Source organism: Chinchilla lanigera, unplaced genomic scaffold (genome assembly GCF_000276665.1).
Source record: "Chinchilla lanigera isolate Chin_1 unplaced genomic scaffold, ChiLan1.0 scaffold00001, whole genome shotgun sequence".
In the NCBI taxonomy this organism is placed as follows: Eukaryota; Metazoa; Chordata; class Mammalia; order Rodentia; family Chinchillidae; genus Chinchilla; species Chinchilla lanigera.
Genome location: NW_004955402.1, coordinates 47,248,665 through 47,276,526, shown reverse-complemented (window position 1 = coordinate 47,276,526; position 27,862 = coordinate 47,248,665). Strand labels below are relative to the sequence as shown.

Genomic DNA, 27,862 nt, shown 5'->3' with positions numbered 1-27,862 from the left:
TCATGTAACTCATAAGTAACTGGCAGGCATTCTCACACTGGGGGTCCTTCCTTCCCCAGGAACACATGGAGTGAGAGAGCAAATAGCAAAGGAAGAAGAAACGGGTAGGAATGATTCTTTTCCTTTTTAGTCTACCTCAGTCACCAAAGGGGCATTTATATTCAAGAATGCTTTCATACATGTATGGCTTGATTTCATTTCGAAGTAGTCTATCTAACTTAATGGAAAAAATGACACACAATTCAATAAAATTATATTGCCAATAGCACAGGACTAATTCGATATTGAACCTGCAGAGGGAGAACAACCTATTTACACTGAATAGCAAGGAAGAATGAGGAAAAGAATGCCACAAACTCTTCAGTGAATATTTCCTTTTGGAAGTGAATTAACACACAAGCCATAAAACAGCTTATCAGAACCACTTTACAAAGTACTATTAGTATGAATTACAAACCCACTGTCTAAAGTAACGACACCCACAGACCAAAAAAAAAAAAAAAAAAATGTATCAAGGCATTTTGAGTACTTTAATAGCTTTACTTATATTTTCTAGGGGTTTTAAGTTTCTTTTTTTTCTCCATCACATTAGACAGAGCCAATGTCCTTCAACACCAAAAGTTCTTTGTTTTTTTTTTTTATTATTATTGGCTACTGGGAGAGTCCTTGTGCATTTTAAGTCCCTTTACCAGATGAGTCGGAAGCCCTGACACCAGGCCAGCACCAAATGACCAGGTGAGACATCCACTAGGAATGAAAACCAATTTTTAAATAAAAGCTGTGTTTCCTTTTAGTGTCTTATAATAGTATAGGTCTACAATTCTTTATCCAGCATTCCAAAATCTGAAAAGTTCCACAAAGTGTTTTTATAAGCCAGTAGCACACTCATTTGTCAGCAAAATTTGACCACTTATTGACTATATTCTTCATTTGTCCATTTTATGTGAATATTCACTACAGAACTATGAAGGCACTGATTTATACAGTGCTGGTGCAGACCCCATTGATGGATTTCTAGAGCACACCAAAAGCACTGAACTGTAGGTGCACATTATCTTCCTAAAATCCCAAAACTTCAAAGTTTGAGAAAAAAGAAAATTTGTCTCCCAAAGTTTAACAGAAGGCCTTGCACAGTAGAGGGTATATGTGTGCATATTTCACTGGGTGAGGGCACTTTTGTGGGTCCTATGCACTAGAGTTTCCTTAGATTTTCAGGATATCTAGAATATTCTATGTCCTGGTGAAGAAAGGTAAATGCTGGGAACAAGATCCTCCAGATCTTCCCGATAGGAATTCTTTCATGTGGAAGACCATTTTGCCCAAAACCCTGGACAGTTTGACAGATAAAGAATATTTTGTTCCTCTAATGTGCTTCTTCTTCATTAAAAGTATACGTTATTTTCTTTTATGGAGGTAAAAAAAAAAAAAATGAAACAAAGGAATTAGAAAAGAAGGGCCTGTTAATGTGAAGGCTACACATGACAAGTACCAGCTGCTTCCTGATCCAGCAATGTTAACAATTTATTGCATTTAAAAAGTGATTCTCTGGATGCAGAGTTTATAGAAATCTGCATCCACAGATAAATCAAGAGGGACTTAACTTGGGATATACTACTTAAGGAGAACAGAACTTGCCAAAGAAAATGATGTTTCGCGTTTTGTTGTGCCTGACGAGGTAAATGAATGGGTGGTCGGCATTGAATTCATCCTTGTGTTGCAGGATCCGGGATCCTGGCACCTCTATGGAATCTCCACCATCTTCAGCTATTTCTAAGCACACTTTGTGAATCACGTTGGATAGGGCCACTCCCTTGGTTTCTGACATTCCAGAGAAATCAGATGTACTTTCACTAAATAAACTTTTCAGCCCTAAGTTTTCCAGACTAGCCTTAGGATCGACCATTTTTTCCACCTTAAACTTTGGAAGGGAGAGTTTGACTTTGGCATTGGCCATGGTGCTGGGGTTGGTCCACCGCAACAGTGTCTCTGAGTTGAGTTGTTTTTCAATCTGAAGGACAAAAAAGAAAGGAAATCGGGCTTATTCATTTCTAACTGTAAAAGGTTTTGCTTGATTAAAAACATGAAGTGTTACTAGGAACCCAGTTTCAAAGCAGTCTGAACGGAACAGGAAGGATGCCCCTGCGGCACGTTACGATATTCCCCTAGAAGCTCCTCCAGCCATCCAGCCTCTCTCCTCCCCGCCCTACATCGGTGCTCACTGCTCCACTCACACGGGAATGTACTAGGGCATTTTTATTCATTTGTTTTGAGTTATAGAGTAAATTTACTGAAACAGATGTATGGATTGTGATGCTGAATATGCAACAGAGAAATGAAGATAAAATTAGAAAGGTTTTATATATATTTCATAAATGCTTAAAATTTCTCTACAAGCAAATCCAGAATATCCATATGCTGGGCATGCCAAAATTTAATAATTCAAATTAAAGTCAAAATTACTCTTTATTTAAAAAATGGGAACGTGGGCTGTCTGCAAGTTATTCTGTGAGCTCACTGATGGTAAATTCATCCTTTTCCATTGGTTTTTGAAAATGAGACATGCAAGAAAGTATAAACAGCTTAGTCATAAAATTCTTTATACAGTAAATCTTAAGTTGATTTTCACCCTTCAGTCTTCCCACTGGTTAGAGGCAAAAACACAAGTGCACCTGAGAATGATTATACCTTGACTGATATGATCACAGCAAAACAGGACTAATCACACTCATGTGAAACCAGTGAAAAAGAGGACAGTGACAAGGTCACAAACTCATGGGGAAGGAGTGATTATATTGTCTTGATAAACTATTCTAATTATTTTTCAATAAATAGTCTCTCATTTAAGATAGATTATTAGAACCAAAAGATTTTCATAAGAACCAGAGTTTCAGGGGGCCAACCGATATATTCTTTAGTCCATTTACTACCTGGGAGTAGAAAGAGGGAAAAAAAAATCATCCATAATTCAAAAATATTACATTGGCGGGGAAACAAAACTTTTCCCCCATTGTGTATGTGCTAAAGGTTGAACCATATCCCTAATTCATATGTTGATGTTCTAATCAAAGAAACTCAGGGGGCCTGGGATTTAGCTCAGAGGCACAGCGCATGCCTGGCAAGTGCAAGATTGTGAGTTCAATTCCCAGTACCAGAAGAAAAAAAAAAAAAAAAAAGGAACTCAGAATGTAACATTACTTGGATATAAATCAATACAAGGTCCTTAAGGTGAGCCCTAACCCAATAAGACTAGCGTCTTTACTAAAAGGAGTAATGTGGACACAGATACAGGACAAACACAGGACAAAGCCAAGTGAAGATGAAGGCAGATATCAGAGTGGAGTATCCACAAGCCAAGGTGCAAAGATTGCCAGTGAGCTGGATGCCATGCTACACACCTCTAATGCTAGCTACTCAAGAAGGGCAGGCAGCAGAATTGGGAGTTGAAACCCAGCCTGAGCAACTTAGTGAAATCCTATCTCAAAGAAAAAAATTTTGTTAAAAAGTTTGAAGATTTTTTTTTAATAGCTGAGTAATACTCCATCATATAAAAATACCACATCTTTTTTATCCATTCCTCAGTGGATGGGCATCTGGGTTGTTTCCAAGATTTAGCTATAGCAAATTATGCTGCTATAAACATGGGTGCATGTATATAATCTTGAGGCTTTTGTCGGTAAATGGATACAACTAGAGACCATACTCATAAGTGATATAAATCGGACCCAGATGGGCAAACATCATATTGTCTCCTTGGTGTAGAAACCTGAAGGACTAGGTAAAACTCAAAACACACAATAGAGGATAGGAAAGGGAAAGAAATTGCTCAAAGGAAGGAACGACTGGGCTGAGGGAAAGAAGAAAAAAAAAGAAGGAAAACATAAATACATATATGAATAGCTGAGACAACTGTATTGCTGATGTCTGATGGTGTATTGAAATGAACAGTTAGTGATTACAATTTTTTACATTCTGATCGATTTGTGCATGCTTGTGTCTGGTGGTCTGAGCAACTGATTTGAAGGTAACAGTATGCAATGGAATTACAATGGTGAACTCCAACCATCTTGTCTAGTGAAACTCTGTATTATCTCTACGTTTTATTGAAGAATTATTTTCTTATTCCCTATAATGTTTTGAGCAGTCTTTCATTCTTACATCTGGTAATCTGAGCAATGTAGTTGAGGATAGCAATATGTAATGTAACAACCACTGTTGATTCATATTATTTTGTCTTGAGACTCTGTATTACTTTGAATGTTCTTGCTTTGATTTGTTTATGTTTGTGATACTGGTATGCTGCTCCTGTTCTTTTTCTTTGTTTGTTTCTTTCTCATTTGCTACTCCCTTTAAAAAAAACATTTTTTTTTGGAGATGTAGCTCAATGGTGGAGCAATTGGGTAGTATGTACAAGGCCTTGAGTTCAATCCCCAGTACAAAAAAAAAAAAAAAAGATTGTCATAGACGACTGGAAGCCAGAAGCTAGGACAGAGGTTGGCAACAGATTCTCCCTACAGCCCTCGAGGGACAGTGCTGCTTGATCGTGGATTTGCAACCTCCAGAACTGTGAGAAAATAAACATCTGCTGTGTAAGCCATCCACTTGTGACACTTCCTTATGACAGCCATAACAAACTGACACAATATGTGTGCTTAAATATTTCTTTCTGAGACCAAAAAGTCATGTTCTTTAGTTCTATACTTTCAGAAGAAATAATTGACACTTGTAGGAGGATATTTTAAGATGAAATCCAAGACAGTAGAATAATAGCTGAATGCTTATGACATGAAATGGAGTAAAAAAGCAAGAGAATACTACATCAAAGAAAAAAAGGACAAAAATTATTACTCAGCTAACAAAGTGATGGCTACAGCATAATGAACTAAAGTAGTAGGTAAGAAGGGGACTGACTTTGTCCGTCCCTCAGAGTCAGAAGTAACCGAGACCTTACTGGAAATGCAGCACATGAACACTGGCTCTTTAAGAGCCCCCTCCCTCTTTCCTGGCTGCAGTCCAGGGAAAGTGGAGTCTGAGGGAAACTGGGAGGGGAAGCCTGTGGGAGGCCATGTACCAGAAGAGGATGGAGAGAGAGGAAGCTAGCATTCTCTCATAAACAGATAAAACCTCTACTTCCACTCAATCCTGTGGCTATGATAATCTGTATAAATATGTCATAATATAAAGTAATAAACATACATAGTACAGGAAAATATATTTTACAACATATTGTATATAATAAAATAATAATATAATATGTGACAATAGCATTAGGTAATAATAATGACCTGTATAATACAAAATATTTGAAGCATAATACAATCTCATGTGTGAGTGTGTGTGTGTGTGTGTGTGTGTGAATTAAACTATTTAAAATCCATAAATGCACAATACAGAGTGAAGCTTCTAGTAAGTGGCTTAATGATAATACATCAATACTGGCTCATCACTTATAACAGATGTACTACACTAATGCAAAATGCTAAGAACAGGAGAAACTGCAGGATTCAGGAGAGAAACAGTACACAGGAACCTTCTATTCTTTTGTAAACCTAAAACTGCTCTAAAAAATAGTCTGCTACTCTGGTACCATGTAGCATGCCTGTAATCCAAGCACTTTAGGAGGCTGAGGCAGGAAAATCACAAGTTTTAGCCAACCTGGGCAATTCAGCAATTTAGTGAGACCCTGTCTCAAAATAAAAAAGTTAAAAATGGCTGAAGGTGTAGCTTAGTACATAGGCCATGGGTTCAATGCCCCCTGCTGAAAAATGAAGTCTACTAACATTTTGCTCTTTAATAGCTTCTGTTCTTAACATAATAGGCTGGGTAGCACTGTGGGGCCTTTCTGCTAAGGAGATGCAGGGAGTATGACATTCTAGAGTTAGGAACATGGCTCCAACTATCCGAGCTCAAACCCTCTGTCTACATATCACTGACTAGTTCCCTCAGTTCCCTTGTTGGTACATGAGTGTAGTAATTGTTTCTAATTCATGAGACTGTTGTTAAGAATTTAATAAGATAGTACATGTCAGGAATTTAGCACTATTGTAAGTGCTAAATAATTGTGGGCTGTTTCCATATTAAAACCAAAAGGAGTACTTTCCCAGAAGAAATGAAGACATCATACCAAAATATGTGCACCCATGTTTATAGCAGCACAATCTGTAGCAACTAAATCTTGGAAACAACCCAAATGTCCAACAACTGAGGAACAGATAAAAAAGATGTGGCATTTTCATACAATGGAATATTACTCAGCTATAAAGAAAGATAAACTTGAGGTTTTCATAGATAAATGGATGCAACTAGAGATCATACTCATTAGTGGAACAAACCAGACTCACATGTGTAAACATTGTATTGTTTCCCTAGTGTAAGCACCTGAGCAAGTAAATAAGATCCAAAAGGTACAATAGAGGGGCTGGGGATTTAGCTCAGCATCACAGCACCTGCCTGGCAAGTGCGAAGTCATGAGTTCGATTCCCGGTACCGAAAAAAAACAAACAAACAAACAACAAAAAAAAAGACAAAAGGTGCAATAGACATTGCAAAAGGGAAAGAAACTGCTCAAAAGGAAAGAGCAACTGTAATTGGGAAAAAGAGAAAAGAACAAGGGAAAAAAAAGATATGTATATATACATAAGATAGCTATAATTGTACTATCAATTTCTATTAGTTCATTGAAAGGAACAGTTAGTGCTTCTACTGTTTGATCAGTTTTGTATCTGGTAATCTAAGCAACTACTCTGAAGATAACAATATGCAATATAATAACCACTGTTAATTTCCTATCATCTTGTTTTCCTATCATCTTTGTTTATGTTCTGTATCATTTTTATTGTTTTTTTCTCTCATTAAAACAAAAAAAAAAACTTTTTTTAAGAAAAGCTTTTGCACAGCAAGAGAAACCACCAACAGAGTGAAGAGACAACCCACAATGTGAGAAAGAAATGTTTGCTAGCTGTTCCTCAGACAAAGGATTACTATCGAGAACATATAAAGAACTGAAAAAAATCAGAACTCCCAAATTTAAAGACCTAATCCAAAAATGGGCATCTGAGACAAATGTACACTTCTCATATGAAGAAATAGAAACAGCGAATAAAAATATGAAGAAATGTTCAACATCCCTGGTCATTCAAGGTATGCAAATTAAAACAACATGGAGATTCCATCTCACCCTGGAAAGAATGGCTATTATCAAGAAATCAACAAGTAACAAATGCTAGAGGGGCTGTGGGGAAAGGGAACACTTCTCCACTGTTGGTGGGAGTATAGATTAGTGCAACCACTGTGGAAATCAATGTGGCAATTCCTCAAAAAACTAAGATTAGCAGGCTCATTTGACCCAGCTATTCCCCTTCTGGGTATCTTCCCAGAAGAATTAAAAACATCATACCACAGCAATATATGTGCTCCCATGTTTAGAGTAACACAATTTGTAGTAGCTAGATCATGGAAACAACCCAAATGCCCATCAACCAAGGAATGGATAAAAAAGATGTTCAACATCTTTTTCATACACACACACACACACACACACACACACACACACACACAATAGAGTACTACTCAGCCATAAAGAAACTTTTATAGGTAAATGGATGCAACTTGAGACCATACTCATAAGTGAAATAAATCAGACACACATGTGTAAACATCATATTGTTTCCCTAGTGTGAGAAGCTGAAAGAGTAAATAAGATCCAAAATGTACAATGGATATTGTAAAATGGGGAGAAAAAAACGTCAAAAGGGAAGAGAAACTGGGATGGGGGAGTAGAGAAAAGAAGGAAGGGAAAAAATATATATACACACACACACACACACACACACATGATAGTTACATTACTAATTTCTCTTAGTTCATTGAAAAGAAAGGTTTGTGCTAATATTGTTTGAACAATTAAATGCCTATATCTTGTACTTTGAGTAACTAATTTAAAGATAACAATACATAATGTAATAACCATTACTATCCTATTAACTTGTTTTGAAATATTGGGGTTTTTTTTCCTCCTTAAAATAAAAAAATGAAAACTGGAAAAAAAAAACAATGGCCCAGACGGGACCCCAAAGGCTTTGGGGATGACTGAGCCAATGCCACCTGAGGCAGAGCTGCCACCCACATCTCACAGGCCACACCGCGCTGTCCTGAGGGTTGAGCCCCTGCTTCCTTTCTCACCTTCTCCAAGCCCGTGGACTCATCCTCCACATCCTTGGGGAGCAGGATGAGCATGCTGAGGTGCTTGTTTTGAAAAGGAAGCTCTATGATCTTACAACTGATATCATCAATGCTCCCCATGCAGAATGTGGCCTCCATATTCATCATTTGCACTGGTTTGGTGTTTGTCTGTTAAAGGAAAAGATTTTAGACCGTTCTCAACTTACATAAGTGTGAATATATGTGCACACATATACTCATACACAAAAATGCATATATACATATACAATATCTATACCCCCATATACACATATGCACACATAGAGAAATCTATCTACACATACATAAATATACAGATAGACTTAAATGTACACAAATTAGCTCTCATGGTTTCAAATCATTATGGTTTATGGTACATCCACTACGACCCAAACTGTGCTGCACCCAAACCATTAGAGTCCTGTGAAGAGTTTATGACTTCCTTTGAAAAGTTATTGACATACGTCATAATTCCACATATTATACATTAAAGCAACTACATCCACTATACTTGCATATACAAAACATTAAAATAAGACAGAATGACTGATAATATAGGCAAAGTTTGTGTTAATCTTTACGGACATAATTATGAGATCTTTATTCCTAGTGGAACTGACTTGAATGTAAACTCTAGTGCACACCCACGCATCCATTTACAGAGAGCTCCTAAAAATGCTTTGACATCTTAGCATACATCAGGACAAAGTCCTATTCGGTTTGGCCTCTGCCTTTGGTTTGTGCCAACTGCTCCATCCAGTATTGCCATCTGCTCTAATCTGAGCTGGTGAGCAGCCCGGATTAGAAATAAGAATCTGAGTGAGTTTCAGCCCCAAGTGCAACTGTTCCTGAAACTCAGCAACTCACTTGACCTCTCTACGACATAGTTTCCGTGTCCATGGAATAAGAAAATTGGAAATTTCATAATGGTCCTGGTGAAGGAAGAAGGGAAAGAAGAGAACAGTGGGAGGGTGATAGTGACAATGTATAGGCAGTGCAGCTGCTGTTGTGTTTTTTCTTTAAACCATTTAAAATAAGCAAGGCAAAACATTAAGCTGTTGTAGTTGGTCATTGGGTACATCAGTGTTTGCTTATTATACTCTATGAGTTTCTGTCTGCTTGAAGTACTTCATGATTTTAAAAAATAAGAATGCTCTCAAGAATTTTTCTCAGTCTCTCCCAGTTCCAACACACTCTGTGCTCTTTTTGCAGCAGAGCCCATGAAATGGTCTTATCACTCATGCATTTATCTCCAGGAACCAGCCAGGCTCCCCCCACCCCATCCACATCCCCATCTCCTCCACAGAGATTGGTTTTCTAAAGGAAAACTGACTTTCACTAAGAAGTAAAAGACCGGAGGTAATTTAATGTAACTTATTATTACTTATTGATATCCCATAGGATATTTGCCAGCTAACTGAATCTCTTGAGGGAATGACTTTAAGGTTCATATCAGATCTGCAGAGATATTACAGCAAAACAGTAACTGAACCTTACCAACACCTCTCTCAAGCAGACCTACAACTTAGTTACTTTACTTTTTGCATATATCTCTACTTCAATACTTGCTACAGTGCTGGAAATATTTATTTATATGTATATTTATTTGTTTATATGAGATATTTATTTATCTTTCTACCTTCCACCTCAATTCAAATATATTCAAGGCTGAACCATGTTTTACCTCCTAGTGTATTCCATCATATAGCAAGTGTTTACTGAAAAGTTGGAAGATAAATAATGGAAGATTTCAATTTCATGTATAACGAGAAACGGAACTATGCTGGAAAAACACGATGTCTTTGAAATTAACTGATAATTTTTCCATTTATTCTTCTAAAAAAGGTATAGATTTGTCTAAACATTGCCATCAGGTCACATTCCTAATAGTTTCTGAATATACATGTAGTGGTGGCCTCCAAAAGCTGTCATCAACTTATCAGCAACTGAATGTGAGCACAATAATCCCATTTCCTGAAACACCAGTTGAGATTTGCCCTCTGAAACCAGAATCAACTAAAGGTTATTCTGGGAAATACAGTACAGTATGTGACAGGTCACAGTCTAAACAGGCACTAAAAGTATTTCATAAAATTACCTTCAAACTATGTGTATGAGATGTATATGAAACAGAAATGAATTCTGTGTTTAGATATAGGTCCCATCCCCAAGATAGCTCACTATGTGTCTGAAAATATTCCAAAATCTGAAAATACTTCAAGTCCCAAGCCTTTACAGTAAGGGATACTCAACCTCTGTGCATATATGTATATAAATACATATGTAAATATGTAACTAAACTTTTAATATGTATATACTCAACTTTGGCCAGTTTAGTCTAGTCATTGAAGGTGACACCATCAGACATGTGAAAAGTTTAGTAACATCATTCAAAAAGTTCAAGGGTTGACAAAACCAACTCAAAGGAAACAAAAGAGAAGTAACAGCGTCTGCACTCAAAAGGAGGGTGTATTCCCACGCAGCCTTGAGATTTTACTGTGTAATTAAGCAAAGCACTGAAAGATTTATGACAAGTCACACTTTTAATTCTGCTCAGAGAGTCTGGAGCTTCCAAAGTCTGATATCACCTAGCTTTATGGTTTAACTGCAACAATAAAGGGATGGCACACATTCCTCCTCTATTCCCAAAAGACACACATTAATGGTTTCTTAAGTGTAAAAACTAGAAACTCTAACGTGATCAACACAAAAGTCTGGGACTCACTAATGCCTATAGGATTTCATGATGTAGCTCTAAGGACTTAATGAGAGGAAGCATTAACAACATGTTTGAGATTTCACTTAAACATATTCAGGGACCCTCTTCCAGCCCCTGTCAGGAAGGAAAGCCAGACCCAGGTCAAGGGAGACAGAAGGGGCCTCTACAACAGGTCAGGGAGTGCGGTGCCCACTCCTTGCTGACTCCCAGTTGTGACCACCCTACAGCCCACCTTTTCTTTCTTTCCTTGCTCTTTTCTTTTCATGGAAGAGGAGTTGTGTTGAACCATATGTAATATAGCTAATGTATAAAAGTAATAAAACTTTTTATTTTTTATATTTTTAATTATAACATTTTTAAAAGAGGGAAAAGAAGCTGTGCAGCAGGTTGGACACCACTGGCAGGCTGTGAATTCATGCTCCACTTCAGCTCCTTGAAAGACAATACTAAGAAAATGAAAAGGCCATGCTGAAAAACTCAAAAAACCATATACATGTGGAAAAACTCTGAGTCTGAAGAACCTAGTGTCTCAGATACACATCTGTTGCTCACAGCCAGTCCTATCTCTAGCAGCCAGCTTTGAGAAGACCACTGAAGTCGGGAAGCCAAGCTCAGAAACAGAGATTGGAAGGAGGACCCCAAACTCCCCTCTACTACTCATCAATATTCTGAGTAGGTAAGGTTGTCCTCTGTCAGTGAAAATGCCCAGTAAAGGTCAATCAGGTTTGTCTGACATCGACTGCTTAAGCAAACTGACCTTTGGGGATTAACTGCTCATTCATTCAACAAATTTCCAGGCACTTAGTGGTGTGTCCAGGGTGTGACCAAACTGTACACTTTAAGATAAATAAGGTATGGTCCCTGCTATTATAAAGCCCATCCACTAGTGGAGCACCTAGTCAAGACAAACAAATTCTACAGAGAAAAGTAAATTTGGAAGTAGGCATAATATAAAAAAATTCTTTGGAGAAAAAAGGAAGACGCATGGAAGCCAGCCCCTCTAACTTCATATCTTGAAGGTCTTTTCCCCCTAGATTCTGGCACTAAAAAGGTTCTACTGTATTTGGCAAAAATAAGTGACTGGTCTCAGGTACTCTAGGTTCTGGAAGAAACTTGAAAAATAAATGAATGCACACAAGCTACCAGGTAGGTGAGCTTTCTTCAAGTACTGTGGTAAAAGAAGGGTTGCTTTAGGTCTGTTCTTAACACAAGTTATCACTCCAGTGGAGACCAAGTCACATCTTCATATGGATCCCTGGATTTTCCTAGATTCTCCAATAAAATGGGCCAGTTTTCCAATCTCACTTCTTTGGTTTAATTTACAGAAGAGGTGCTTTACCCATGTGTACCACTTATTTTTCAAATATGCACATCAATGGCTTTAATGAGACTTCCTTGAAAAAGAGGGATCTAATCACCTCCTGTAATGACACCCGGGGATGCAGGTGAGTGAGCCATTCTTTCTTCACAGTCAACAAATGCTTCCAAGTACCTTATGAATTGCAAATTAAAATATCAAGTTCTCTGTTGAAGCATTACCTAGCATTTTTGAGACCCTGCATTCAATGCTCTGCACTGAAAAAGAAATACAAAATCAAAACAATCAGCCAGGCGTGGTCGTACACGCCTGTAATCCCAGCTCTCTGGAGGCTGAGACAGGAGGATCGTTGTGAGTTCAAGACTAGATTGGGCTACAAAGTGAGCCCAAGGCCAGCCTGCACTGCATAGTGAGACTCCGTCTCAAAAAGACAAAAAAAAAAAAAAAAAATGTGCTTCCCAATCAATAGGTAAAAACAAGAGATTATAAAGAAGTTAGTGAGAAACAAAATGCCTAAATGGTCAAGGTTTTACAACAAACCAAAGGCCTCTGATAAGACTCGGTTTGTTTTCATTTCTTTTCCTTTCTTGCTAAAGATTCCTATGTCCTCATCTTCCTCACTGGGATGAATTCCTGCACCCCCTCTGTTGCCATAATCTTTTCAATTTAGAGTAGGGTGCACGCATGTACCTGCCAACGCCTCAAGCAGATGCACCCTACTCTAGACCTAAGAAATTATGGCAATAAAATGGAAATGGAACTTTTGTAAATGGGAAGGAAAACAAGAGTTGGAGGGAGCAGGGAGAGAATAGGAGGGGAAGGGGACCAAAAAAAAAAAGGAATTAAGATGTGTTACGTACATGTACAAACTCCCCATGATAAGTGTAATCATCAGTACTGCAAATGTGTACAAATGAAAAATAAATCAAAATTAAAAAGCAAAAAATTAATTAATTAAAAACTTAGAGTAGGATTATTTGACTGCTGCCTGCTACCACATACCTTGCTGACTCTGAAAGGGCATTCCTTTGTTTCTGATTCAGGAAATTTCTTCATCCACTTTCCAATAAAGTAGGCCGCATTTACCACAAGGATTTTGGTCTGGTCACTCACACTGTTGTCAGATAAAATGTTCTCAAAGTGGCCTGCAAACAATTTTGGAAAACCACAAATAACAGAGTTATCCTTCTAAACTACATCTGAGATAAGTGCGCATGCTCATTCACTGGGCATGAGCCACTGAGAGCCACAGCACACAGGGCCTAGCAGCACAAACCACAATTTCAGGACTTTATCTCCTTCTGCTTCATCACACCAGACTTACCAAAGAGAGACCTGCGATGAGAAGTCAGGTCTTTCTGACTCAAAGCCTGTGCTTTCAAGCCAAAATACATGTTCCATGGCTTTACATAAACCTAGCTCTGTGCTCAGCACTTCCATCTACACTTTCTCGTTTTTTTTTTCACAATAGTCTTGTAAGGCAAAGATCATTATCCCCATTGGGTTGTTGTGAAAATTGGGGCTCAGAGAGATCAAAGAGCTGTCATAGTTCACTCAGCTGGAAAGCATGTCAAGATAATAGTTCCTTTTACCTGAAGGCCCCCAATCCTGCCTGCTCCTTGCAGGCAGGACATCAGTCTCAAGGTCAACTGTGATTACCACAAGCTAGACTTCAACATGACAATCCCTTAATAATTAGATTTTCTTATATTTAAATAGCACCTGACATTTTCATTTCCCTACTTTCTGATTTTCATAATAATCCTCAAGGCCTGGACCTGTATGCAAAGAGCCCTGCATTTGGTTTAATGTTCTATTGTCACCATCTCAAAAATATTAATAAAATTTCTAAAAAGTGCCCTGCATTTTCATTTTTGCACTGAACACTGCAAATTATGCAACTGGTCTACCCAATGCTATATGTATCAAATATGTAACAGCATTATTGAAGAAATTTGAAGAACAAAGAAGCATGGGAACCAATAAGTCGCAGAGCTTCAATTTAAATTCTGAGCTTTTGTTTCCGAATTCAGAAATCTTTTTACTAATCTACATTCTCTAGTCCAAAATTTTACATATATTGAGATTTTAAAATAAAAAAAAACCCTTTGAGGGAAAATATAACTACTTCAAAATTCTAAGCAACAGCTTTTTTGTGCTTTTAATTTTTTAAATTGTACTCGTCCTGGTATTATATGCATCAAAGTTTTGTTTTCACAGAGCCAAAGAAGCTTTATTTCAGATTTGTATGTATGTATTTATGTGTGTACATGCAACTAGATCTATAGCTGTCATTTGTTAGTATATATTATTTAATTTTATCCTCACAACCTGGTAAAAATCAGGTAGCGCATGCCCCACTCTACAGTTTGATAAACTGAAGTTCCATCTCCAAATATCATTGTTCATAAGTGGCAATGCCTGGATTTGAACCTAGGTCCTAAAAAACTCCAAAATTCTTGTCCATTCCATGTCATTATATGTGGACTTTGTCATTCATGAGTCTACGCCCCCATGAGCTCTGCTCATTCTCACAAGTGTGTCTCCCTTACCCTGGAAGCATAGCCCTCCACAGCCAACTGCCACTACCATATGCTACTGGCCTTAATGACTGTCGGCTGTTTCCCAAGTGAGTACCTAGATGTGCAATTATCATAAATGTATCCCCCACTGAAGGTGACTTAGTCACTGATTAGAATCTAAATACCTTAGTTCCACTTCCTTCCAATCAAGGCAGATGACTCACAGGGAATTTGAATGGAAGGAGAAGGCAGCAGGGCAACACTAAGCAGGAGGCAGGAATGTATAGCTATCAAACCTCCAGACTCTCAGAAAACCAGCATAAGGTGTTGTGAACCAAAGATAAGCTTCCACTATAGTGTTTGTTTTATTTTATTTTTCTATATTTTTATTTGCCTAAAATCCTTTAATAAATCTGCAGAATTTTTTAGCTGGAAGGGGCCTCAAGTATCATCAAATTACACCCGTTCTTCCATTTCCAGAGTTAAAAACTGGCCTCATGATTTGTCAAAAGCCATCCTGTTTGAGGCCCATCTTGGGCTCCTCCAGGGCGTGTGGAAGCTCCAGGGAGAGCAAGACAAAGCAGACGGAAACTAAAGCACCTGCAGTTTCTGCCAAGTGATGAGACCATACACGATATGCCCAGAAATTCAAGTTGTTGACATGGCTTGACGGGCAAGAATGTAGCTCATGTCCTAAAAATACTACCCAACAAGTCCTCCAGATGTTCAGTTTTCTAACGCTTGGAGCAAGGATTTATGAGAAGGGAGGCTCTGTTTACTTAGCCATTTATAGCAGAACAAGTTAAGGAATACTTGCCGTCTGTGAGATCCTTAATAGAGTTGTTGATCTGAACCTTTGTTTCATCCAGTTTATCTTTGAAATCAACAGTTTCCAATTCTTTTGCATATGGTCTCTTTGTAGAGCTGAGGAATTCCTGGAAATTATCCAGTTCAAAAAGTCACAGAGTACTTAAGATCTATAATCCAGCTATTGTATTGTTACACTGTTCTAACAAAAGAATTTTTTTAAATCTATTGCTGTGGATACACTTTAAGAATCGGCAACACAATATGAATTGAAACCTCATGTACAAATAAGAGAATTTTCTTTGCATTCAATACTTTACTACTTCAATTATAAGACATTTCAGCTATTAGATGTTTCCATCAATTTAGTATCAACTTTCAGGAAAACAAAAGAGACACTATGCTAAAAATACACAGTTATAAGAGGAATTCCAATTTCCACAGACACAGATAATGAGAGATAGATATATACATACATACATACATAAAAAGTGGAAATGTACATTAAAAAAAACCATCCATAGAAATTTCTTATCCTTACTGAAATAAATATTCTACAGATCCTTGATATTCAGTTGTAGAGTCCAAGAATCAGAAGGCACCAGTGTCACCTGGGACCTTGTAAGAAATGAAGACTTTTAGGCCCCACCCCAGACCTCTTGAATCAGACTGCATTTTAACAAGATTTCCAGGTGTTCAATCTATACATTAAAATTTGAAACATAGTGCTACAGAGAATATAGTAGTCGGGGCTGGGGATTTGGCTCAGCAGCACAGCACCTGCCTGGCAAGCGCAAGGTCATGAGTTCGATTCCTGGTACCAGAAAAAAAAACGAACAAAAAAAGAGAATATAGTAGTGGTTCTAACCCTAAAGCTTATTTTAATTGCAAACTCCTAAATCTCATCTGCACTGATTTTGGTTCAGAAAATCAGAAGGATTAAAATGGGATATGTACATGGAGCAACTCCCCAGGGTGAAGGTATTCAGTATGTATGGAAGACATGTACTGAGAGAGGTGGGGGAAGGAGGAAGGGAGGGAAAGAGGGAAGGAGAGAAGAAAGAGGGAAGGAAGAACTCTCCAGAAAGTGGTTAACACTATGGGATTAAAACAAGGAGGAGTATTTTGAGGGGAGTTAATATCAATGTTTCTTACTGTAATGAATTTTTTAATTAAAAAGAGAGGAAGAAATGAGGCCTAGAAGTCACCCTTTCAACAAACATCCAGGTGGTTCTGATACAGGTGGCCCTTCTTGGACAACAGTTGTTTGTACAATTACCTAGTAAATTTTCAGGTGCTAAGTACCAACAAAAGCAATGGAAAGCAGTCTAAAAAACATCTTGCAGGCTCCTACTTTGATTGAAATCACTCCAAATGTTGAATTGGAACTTCAACCAAACTATACATAAATTGAATGTCACATCACTTACTCCTAAGCCTGGGGCTCCTTGAATTTCTCCTGAGCCTCTACAGCCCCAACCAATTAAGTCAGCCACACTTAACTGCAATATGACCGTGGAACTGACTTGCCATTCACTGAGAGTCAGTACTAACTAAGAAGTCAGAAAGCCTCAGCAAGATGAGGGCCTCCATTACCCTCACTGCAACAGAAACATATTACGCATCTCCTTAAAGATCAATGAGGGAGCATTTCCATTTTTTTCATACCCAGCACCAACTCACATTTCAATTTTGTTTAATTTCCCAGGTGATTATTGAAATAGAATGGTTGTTTATATGTGTCTTCAAGCCCCAAGAATAAAATCACAACAATATCTAGTGACTTGTGCCCTCAAAAAATGTCAACCACAAGAACAAATACCTATTACAGAAGTTGTAATGTAATGTAAAGTATTTATCCAGTAGACTAGCTTCTAAATTTAGCAAGTTTGAAACTCCAACCATCCACACAGGAACTGAATCAAATCTGTGTTACTAAAGTAGAGAGGGAACCTCTTTGTAATCTAAAATTTTGACTATGTATTTCAAATAAAGGCTTAAAAAATATTATGATATACCTTGGGGCCCAAGGCAAGGGGACAACAAGGTTCTTTCTATGATTGTTTCAAGAAATAGCTGAACAATAAGAACTGGAGCTACTTTGTACAGATACTATCTGGCCAACCTAGTAAAACAAACAAAATTAGTGACTGATGAAAAATGCTAATTCATATTATTTTTCTTATTGATTCTGAGGAACATTAGGAGCATATTGTGTACATAAATGAACGAGATGGAGCTCTTAAAGCACTGTCAGGCCATATACCTTGCTGTTTAAGGAGAAAGAAGTTTAAAACACAAGTTGTCTTGCACTTCTTGTCTATAGAGATACATTTATTAGACGGCTAATCACTCCATTCTCCTTGCTGCCCGCAGGGAAGGAGGAATGGGATTCCTGAGTGTTTGAGAAGCAAAAGGGGAGCCCACCAGCTGCTCTGTTTTATGTTAGAAGATGTGACTGCTCTCAAGTTCCACAGCACTCAACCTCCTCATGCAGACTGACTTATTTTAAGAGGTCTCAGATCATACATGAACATTCTAGAAATGAATTTTATTGGGAAAAAAGGGGATAGGTCTAACAACGTGAGACGCCACTCCTGGTAAAAAGTTAAATCTTGCCAATAGCTGTGAAAGGAAACTTACTGTAGAAGGGTTCAGAGACTTGTCTACATAGAGCCGCTTGATTAGCTTCAAAGAGTAAAAGGAACTAAGTTTATTTACATCCGAGGTAACTGTTTGAAATCCAAAGGGCACATCTTTGACGTTTTCAAAATGAAGGACCTGTCAAGAGAAAAGAATCCATTACCAAAAAGCATTACCTATTTCTGCTGAAGTGGACATCTGGTGACATCCATCTTCTCATAGCATAGAGTATCTCCATGCTCATGTGTCCCCATAAAGCAAGGCTTCTGAGCCCCAGCACTATGCACCTTTGGGGCTAGATAATTCCTGTTCGGACTGCCTTGGATATTGTAGGTTGCTTAGCAGCATCCCTGCCCTAGATGCCAGTAGCCTTTTACCCTTATTTGTGACCATCAGAAAGTCTCCAGACATTGCCAAATATCCCCAGGGTGGGAGGGGGAGACAAAATTGTCCCTAGTTAAGAAACACCACTATAAAGATCTATTTCTGATTGACTGTGGGGAAATTTTGGCCCTTCTTCAAAGTGGTGCTTTGAGACTCATGCAGAAGGAATTCCTAACTGGGGAAAAAATGAAGCTGGACTATAATTTCTATTGTATTTAGAGATCAAAAAAGAGAAATTAACAAGAGAGATAATCACTAGACTGGTATCAGACTCCAGGACAGAGATACCTCTAGCCAAATGGTCTCCTTATATGCTTCACCAAGTGCCAAATGAACAGAGGTACCACTTAAAAAGGAAGCTATGATCACTGTGGACCCTGGTTAGGCTGGATTCAGATGGTCTTGTTTTTGCACCTACTAGAAATGCAATCTTCTTCAAATCTCCATAGCTTCACTTACCTTTCTGTAAAATGGACTGAGAATACCTACTGTTTGAATCGTTCTGAGGATCAAGTATACTTAGAACACCCAAATTATCATATGGATTCAAATCTATCATGCTTATTAGTCTTACAATAATATTCTGAGCCATCTAAAATTAGGATGCTATCATTTGGAATCTTTTGATCCTTTCCCTTCACTCTGACCAACCCTCCAGTATCTCCTCCGCTTTATTGTACTGCAAAATGTGAAGTCAGTATGAGATAGTCTCTCCTCACTCCATAACTCACAGTGGCCGTGACATCCATCTGGTCACGCGGCCAAACCAACACATTGTGCCAGTGAGTCACACACCCTCAGCACTGCAGGGCCAAACTGGCTCCTCTGAGCCTGTACATGAATCTCATCCCTAATGATGGGTAAACAGGACCAGAAAATTAAAGAGCCCAGGTAACTACTGCTTGGGAGCCAGTTGCATGTACTGAGGTTTTTCTTTATTACTGGTGAGAAAGCAGTCCACTACCAGGAAGCTGTTTAGTTTGAACTAGATCTTTTCTTCTCTTTTTTTTCATTTGTTTTGTTTGTTTGTTTGTTTACTAGGACCTGAACCCAGGACTTGTCACATTTGTTAGACAAGCACTCTGCCTTGGGCTTCATCTCCAGTATTTGTATGTCTGTTTTGAAACAGGATCTTGCTAAATTGCCCAGGACTGGCCCTGTGTGACCCTCCTGCCTCAGCCTTCAGACTAGCTGGAATTCCAGACATGCACCATTGTATCCAGCAAAGAAGCTCTCTTTTTGCTCCTTCTCCAATTTGAGACAGGACTGAAGTTTCTTCTTCAAGCCCCACTCAATCTCAAGTGTAAATTCCTCATCCTGACCCAAATATCACGTTGTTGGTCATAATTCTGGACATTTATGCATACAAAAATGTATTCTCTTTTCAAATGTCTATGAGCTTATGGAGAGAACCTAGAGCAATCAACACAATAGCAGTATGGAATTAGAAGGACACTTACCTACCATCTATAAGTGCATGAGGGCTTAATACGTAACAGTCAGGAAAATCATTTCCTTTCAAAGTCTGAGAACTTTAAAAGCTACACAGCCAATGATAACCAAAAGGAAACTAAAACATCTACAAATGTGTATCTCTGAATGTGTGTGTCTATGTGTGTGTGTGTGTGTGTGTCTGTGTAAAACATCATGTTAGTCCATGCTTCTTAATGAGAATCCAAGTCCCCTGAGATTATTATTTAAAAAATATGAAAACCGTTCATCTTATTTATCTATAATACTTGAAGGTAGATAACTTAAAATGTCATCTCTCTACTAAAATAAGTGTGGATATATTTTAGGATAGAATGCAATTGACCTTGCATGATGCTATAAGTAAATTGTGTGACAAAGTGTACTGCTTTGCTCTCTAGGGTGGAGATGGGGTCTGGATTCACACTCTGCTCAGGTATTTATGTGGAATATTTGATAAAAGCCACCTCCATTGACCTTTACAATATAACAGGTGAGCAGTGTCCAGTGACTTGCTAAAGGCCATTGGTGAATGGAATACCTGCAGGTGGCTACCAGAACCCAGGTTCTCCACCACAACCCACACCTATTCTGAACATGGGACATAGGACACATCAATGAGCTTTTGCATTTAAAAATAGATTAAGAGGATATAGTGGTTTGTAACTGTAATCTTAACTACTCAGGAGGCTGAGGCTGTTGGATCTCAAGTTCAAGGGAACTTAGTGAGACCTTGCCTAAAAAATAAAAAATAAAAGTAGCTCAATTGACAGTGCTCCTGGGTTCAATTCACAATACCAAAAAATAGACTCAGAGAGTCCTGCAGAAGCCACAACTCTCAGTCTCAGCAGTGCTGACCACAGAGTCTCCATCTCTTCTCCAGGCCCTTCCTATGGATTCTAATAACAGTATTTCTACCTAAAGTCAAAACAAGACACAGGGGGCTTACCTGTCCAATTTCATTTGCTGTGTCCCCTTTGGCACCTACTTGAGCAAGCGACAGAGAGGTGGAGAGACAGATTGGAGAGAAAAGGACATTGCCCTCTGGCTCCTTTTCACACAGTTGTTTGAACAGGTCAACAGCAAAAGCCGAATTTGCCAGCTGCAGGGCATCCATTGTGGGCCTGGAACCAACAACAAAGGAGGGGTCATCTGCAAGGCATATTTACAGTGTTCTCAACTGCCTTCTGTCAGTAAGTATTCTGCCTCAACAAAGTGATGATGTTGGGTAGAAGACTGGAAGGAACTTTCCATAAATTCAAGAAGAAAGCCATTTGTGGAGAAACCTCTGGGCAAAGGTCCTAAAGCATATGAGGTCTGTGTTCACTGAACTGCTTGGAATCTCTAAACTCAGTCCTGCTCCACAACAAGGGCCGTGGTCTGAAGCCCACCCACCACAGTTCCCCCTCAGCAAGTGCTCAGAGTCATTGACAGCACTGAATAAAATCAGTTGGATTTATTCATCATATATTGTTTTGATTAGGATTTTGGTTAAATCATACATAGTTGTCATTTTTGTAGATCGCAAACAGTAATTTCAGTCATTTTGTGCGATTCAGTTGCATATTTGTTCAATACTATAAGATAAATTGCATCCTCCAAGAAGACATGTTGAACTCCTAATCTCTAGTACCTATGACTGTGATTTTATTTGCAAATAAGATCTTTGAGACTTAATTCGCTAACATGAGGTCATACTGGTGTTAGGTGGGCCTTAATCCAATGACTGATGTCCTTATCAGAACAGGAGAAAAGACAAGAGACAAATGCACAAAGAGGAATGATGAATTATGTGCCCACAGACATGGACAGCAAGGTGACAATGAATGTCTTTGGGAAGGACACACACACTGGTATCAGACAAAAGACACCTTTACTCAAGATAGAGGGTTTCTTTAGCCAAGACCTACAGATGTGTTAGACTCAAAGCCAAGAATAAAATAGCAACTTGCTTCCTATACCTGGATAGAAACTCAAAATGCAAAGACATAAAAACCTCCCAAGATCAAGTAGTGGCCCACTGACCTTCAAATATCTCTTCATAATTCTCTTTTATGGGATATATGGCTTGTGTATTGATCAAACTAAAAATATTATATTGTAGAGTCTGAAAAAGCAAGTTTATTAGCAAAATAATATTGATGAAAATAACAGTGATGATTTTGATGATTGGTGATGATGATGATAGTTTGTTGGCTTTATTCATGCTCACTGGTCATCCCACTGACTTCCTCCTTCTCTTTATGCCACTGATAAGTACAAGTGCACCTTGAATAGTGTGCCCACTACAAACCTATCACAAGGTAACCTAAAGTCCTGATAGGCACTGGGCATTGTGCTGTCCTTTAAGCCCACACAGCCTTCTTCTCCCCTTGGGCCAGGATCTGGCCGCAGGATGAAATCTTACCCCAGCGGAGCTGACCAGCACTAGGTATATACTGAAACCAGCAGTGTCTTGGAACAAAAATGGGAGACTGGGAGTGTTTCAGGCAGAGCACTCACCACTGGGCAAATTAAAAGAAACTTCACCAGAGGTTTGGGGAATGTTGGTAGAGACTTTGAGAACAAGGAGCCTGGCTTCCTCCAGCAGCAAATTTAACACTGACAAAGCTTAGTTTATCTACATCTAAAACTCAATGTGAACATAAAGTAATGATCAATTTCTTCACCCAGCAGAGAAACCTAAACTTATGTCCCTGCAAACTTTTCAACGTTTCTATAACCTGGGGCTTAACCACACTGATAATAATATGAAATATACAAATTGTGCTTTCACAAACACAAGTAGTTCTCCCTGGGCATGTGTCTACTACTCCTTAAGAAGAGAAGTCAGGATAATTTTGTAAGTTGATAATAGACTACAATTTTTATGATTTTCTCTGTGTAGAAAAGCTACGTTTAAAAGCATAGATTAACCTGCTAAGAGATACCTAGTAAGGAATCCAGGAAGTGAATCAAAGGGTAAGGAAATACTCATTTTACAAAATATTCATTTTGTCCAACCAAAACATTATTCATTCTAGCATTTTAGATACATTAGGCCTAAATTACTCCATGACTATCAGTTCATTTGGCTTTTAATGCAGCTAATTACACAATATGTTAAGGCTGTATTGCAGTACAAAGCCTGTTGGAGAATACAAATCAGACCCTTGTTGGAGAATATAAATCATTACACATCTAACATCCAGAAGCTTTGCCACCAGCCAAGCTCACTTTCAGTGAGCCCCTTCTTTTTTGCATGGTAGACCATTGGGCATCAGTCTAAACCCATCTGCCTTCCTTTCCATCTTCCTGTCCACGTGTTGACTGCCTCCTTTCTCAAAAAATTCTCCCTGGCTGAGGGGAAAGGCATCTGGCTATAACACCCAAGATCCTAGCCACAGCGGCATTGTTTGATGCTGGACAGAGATACCAAAAAAAGCTTGTACATGAAAAATGTATTGGTAAATAATCACCAATTATAACCAAATATTGTGTGTTGAATCTAATCATCTGCTCCTGGGTGACCTAAAAGCAACTATGAAGTTTATCTGGTCTGAAACGGCTGAAGATATGACTTTGGCTACTACCAATTGCCACTTTGCTGTGTTATAAGATGATCACAACATTGAAACAAATCCCAGAAATGTGAGCAATACATGCCCAGGAAAAGATGTTAAATTCCTACAAAGACCATTTTGGATGAACAAATGCTATCAAAAATTTATAGGTACAACAGAAGAAATTAACAGTTTCTATATAGTAAAATTATATGTCCAGTGGTTTGTGTGCAAAGTATAAAATTGCTACAATATTTCTGAAATATTCTTAGAGACAGCATCTTTCATTTTCATGAAAATTGTGTAACAATTTTAACAAAGATAATTTTGTTAAAAAATCCTATACATTTCAAAGTCACTTCAATGCTTAAAAAGCATTTTTATTTTAACAAGAGAAAAGTGAAGTGAAAGTGAAAGTAGTGATACAAATGCAGTTTTAATAATCTCCACAAAAGTGGCTGGCTTTTTGCAACTTTTTCCAAAGGTGTTCTAAAATCAGAAATCTAAAGTAGGACAAGATCTTGGAGTGGGATCTGGTGTCGGCCCCACCTTCGCATTTTGCAAATTAGGAAAGTGCGATGAACAAAGATGAAGTGATTCTCCTAGGCCACCCACGCAGGGAGTGAGAGTGGCAAAACCAGAACTAGAGTTCATTTCTTCCAGTCCCAGCCTGGCACTTCCCACCACACCTAGCACCATCTTTCCTGTCAGCTGTGTCTTTGTTGGCATCTGCTCTCTCTGAGGTCTCTCAAGTTCCAGAAATACTATGTGTCCTGAATTACCCCCTTTAAATATATCACAATGTGCCAGGGATGGTGGCACACAACTATAATCCTACCTGCTTGAGAGGCTGAAGCAAGAGGAGCACAAGTTCAAGCCAACCTGGGCAGACCCTGTCTCAAAATAAGAAATGATAACAGGCTGAGTTCAGCTTGGTTAGACAGCATCCCTGGGTCCAATCCCCAGCACAACAACAAAAGATGCCAAAATACGCTGCATGATTGGTTTTGTTTTCAGCAACACAAAGTTTTTCTTTGATTTTTCTACTTTAAGGAGCTCTGGTTCTCTTTCTATCATTTAAATTGCAAACTCTTAATATTATAATGCTTTCATTTAGTAAGTACTGAGCACCTACCAAGTGTCAGACAGTAAGGGAGGCATTAAGAAATCAAAGATGAACACAGCATGGCTCCTGCCACCACCAGGCCATCAGTAGTGGTGTGATACACATGATGAGTGTTTTGACATCGTGCACAAGTTACCATGGGAGCCCTTAGCAACACCTAACCCAAATTGGAAATGCCAATGACATCTCAGACAGTGACATCTAAGTAGTCACGATAAGGGCCTAGGGACAAGCCTTGAAAGATTAGGACTGAGACACACAACAATGTAGGCCAGAGAGAAAGGATACAATTTAGAGACTGCAGGGGGCCTCAAGTAAGTGGAGACTCATGTACTAGGCTGGGGCAGGAGTGCGCACTTCTCTGGACTTAAAACTTGTCACTTTCCCCTGTATAAAGATTTTTCTAAGTTTGAAATGCATCTGAGCCAATGGTCCTCAAATCTTTTGTTTTCAGATAATTTTGATGAGTTAAGAGCCCTGTGGAAAGGGCAATCACATGTCCGCATTGGTTTAGGGCCTCTGTACTGACATTAGGGACAATTCCCCTCTCACTCTCAAGCATGTTCTTATTCCAGCACAGTATGTTCATCCCCCCATAGACCATCTACCACCCTTTTGTACACAGGCATGTGTGTGTGAACACGTTATGTGCATAGCTATTTGCATGGTTTTTCATTCATTAAACTAAATTTTCTCTGTGTCAGGGCATTGTGGATGTCCCTTAGCCTAGTCTGCCTCATTTTACAGAGGGCGGCACATGCTGAAAACTGCTCTTAGGAGTTTCAAAGCGCTACTTTGCCAATCATACCTATGACGGAATGCCTACAAACACAACCTTTGTGGCTTACATTCCAGCTCTGGAAAGAGAAAAATCAGAGTCAGATTAAGAAAATATGAACTCTTTGTAGCTCCCACAATGTGAAAGACTATTATAAGGATTACATGAAGTGATTAAGTGAGTGAATGTATGTGAAAAGAGCTTTGTCCTCAGGGAAGTCCGATGCAGCCATTAGTAATAACGTTAATTGCTTGAATTTCCAATGGTGCGGGAATTCTGCTTTGCTCACCTGCTCTGAAACATCACAGCTGCTCCTGCTTCTTTAGAAACCTGGCCTTGTCCCCTGACCCACCCCACAGTGGACCAGACTAAACCACACCAGAACAGCCCAGATTGCTGAGACTGCACGCTCGAAAGACAGTCTGCAGCCCAGAGGGACTGAAGTGGCACAGCTCAAGGCGTTAGGAAGCAAAAACATAAAGCTGCTGACTCATATTCTATGGAGAGTTTTATCCTCAGAGAAGCTCCCATCTCTCCACCCATCAAAGCACCCATCAAACACTCACACTTACTGATGGCGACAGACACACAGAGCCCATCTAGTTTTATTGCAAACCTCCTGAGAGACGCAGAGGGTGGAAACACATTCAGAAAATCCATCGTGTCACAGACACATCCCTGACTCCAGGTTTGAAGGCCCAATTCTATCTCAGCCGTGCCGCTTACAAGCGGGGACTTGGGATACCACTTCACCGCTGTGAGCCTCAGCTATGAAATGAGAGGGCTGAGCAAAAGTACCTGAAGGTCCCCTAGTTTTGAGCATTCTACAAGTCTATGGGACAGCCTAGCCTGTTAGATGGATTCTTACTGTGATAGGCCTAAGGGAAGCCATTAGAAAAAAAAGAGAGAGGGAGAGCTCCTGAGGAAGAAACTGCCAAGAGCCAGACCACTTTAAAAGTCCAGGAATCCACATTTGAAATGTGCAAATTGTTTAAGGTATGTGAAAGCCAGAGAGAGGAAGGGAGAAGAGTTTCCATCTAGGAGAAAGCAGCTGCCAGTAGATGAGCACTGAGCCGATGCTTAAAAATGCCGAAAAGCAGAGCAGTCCTTAAGTCTGTTTCAACCCCTCAGTACCCCCAACAAAGGGGTCTGACACACAGCTACTCAACTTTCTCCAGGGCTGGGTCCCACACCCTTTCTGAGACCAACGCTGCAAATTCATCGGAGTTCAAGGTAGAGCTCTGAATGTCTTCTGTGAATCACTGCTGGGGACCGATCACCACTAAAAGCTTCTAGCGGTAGTATCATTGCTTCATTCTTACCTTGTGTAGTTGAGGGGCTGGGGATTTAGCTCAGCGGCAAAGTGCCTGCCTGGCAAGCGCAAGGTCGTGAGTTCAGTTCCCGGTACCGGAGAAAAGCCAAAAAAAAACAAAAAACCTTGTGTAGTTGAGAGATTTTACTCCTACGTGGCATCCCTGGGCCCCAAGGACGGAGAGTTGGAACTGCAGCCCAACCGGGGAACTAGAAGCGGCAGTGTTCCAAAGGCCCACTTGTCCAGTGCGTTCACCCCTCAAGCCCGCTTCGAGGAGCCTAGAAAGGGAAATCATCCGCCCTGAGACTCCACTTTGCTTACCTTGAGTTATGGGGATCCTGGAAAATGCGGCGAGAAACAAGGCAAGCGAGGAGTTCGGAGACCTGGGGGTGCAAGCAATGCTCTGAGGGCAGAGGCGCAGCTGGCTCACCTGAGCCGCGCCCGCCACTCCTGCCGCGACCACGCCCACGCGGCCCCGCCCACCCGCTCTCCGCTTGCAGAGGCCTCTTGGCAGCTGGTCCACGATTGAAAAAAATGACTCATACCGAAGTTGCTGCTGTCTGCGCAGCTTCTAAAGGTCTCCAACGTGCTCAGGCAGGAAGGGCCTGTTGGTAGAGCCTGCCTTGGGCTAAATACATGCAGGTATAAGTAAATAAAGGCAATCCTACTAGACAACACAAAGCCGGAAGGTGACACATGAAATAAAGGAAATACGTGGTGGCAGTCATACTGCAAATTTCTCAGACATGTTAGTGGCACAAAAACCAGTCTAATCTCCATTCTTCCAAGTCGATTGCAGCAGTTCGTCCTGGTGCCACATATAGCATCAATGGCAAATTATTTAGTACTAAATTGATAGAAGAAATATTTTGAAGAGTAGCAAAGAGAATTCCCACTAGATTACACAGACTTGCTTAGAAATGTCTACGCGGAGCCTACTCTTCACAAAGTCCAGGTTTCCTGCCTTCCTACACCTCCTTCCTTCCCAGGACCTACTCCCTACCCAATCTGTTCCCAGGGAAGTACCTGAAACGGAGCCAGTTGC

General features: G+C 39.5%; 1 protein-coding gene across 4 annotated transcripts; it reads right to left on the bottom strand.

Moving 5' to 3' along the window:
* Positions 1-509: 509 nt before the first annotated feature.
* Serpinb5 (serpin peptidase inhibitor, clade B (ovalbumin), member 5) lies at positions 510-27,862 on the bottom strand. Of its 4 annotated transcripts, none has more exons than XM_013511236.1 (8): positions 27,844-27,862; positions 27,139-27,200; positions 21,009-21,183; positions 18,206-18,343; positions 15,573-15,690; positions 13,236-13,378; positions 8,179-8,346; positions 510-2,008 (listed from the first exon to the last, which is right to left on the bottom strand). In XM_013511236.1, exons 3-8 carry the CDS (start codon positions 21,174-21,176, stop codon positions 1,616-1,618), a joined length of 1,128 nt encoding a protein of 375 aa, XP_013366690.1. In that variant the 5' UTR covers positions 21,177-21,183; positions 27,139-27,200; positions 27,844-27,862; the 3' UTR covers positions 510-1,615. The 4 variants fall into 4 exon arrangements, with proteins under 4 accessions (XP_013366690.1, XP_013366693.1, XP_013366698.1 ...); XM_013511239.1 differs by lacking the exon at positions 27,844-27,862 and adding an exon at positions 26,828-26,876 and having other exon boundaries at positions 27,139-27,254; XM_013511244.1 differs by lacking the exon at positions 27,844-27,862 and adding an exon at positions 24,440-24,494 and having other exon boundaries at positions 27,139-27,254.

Excerpts from the sequence above, each read along its gene's own strand:
- Serpinb5 (XM_013511236.1), bottom strand. The coding sequence starts at position 21,176 with ATGGATGCCCTGCAGCTGGCAAATTCGGCTTTTGCTGTTGACCTGTTC. Across the intron at positions 18,344-21,008 it reads CAGCAAATGAAATTGGACAG|GTCCTTCATTTTGAAAACGT; the intron begins GTAAGCCCCCTG and ends TTCTCTTGACAG. Across the intron at positions 2,009-8,178 it reads AGTCCACGGGCTTGGAGAAG|ATTGAAAAACAACTCAACTC; the intron begins GTGAGAAAGGAA and ends TTTGTCCTTCAG.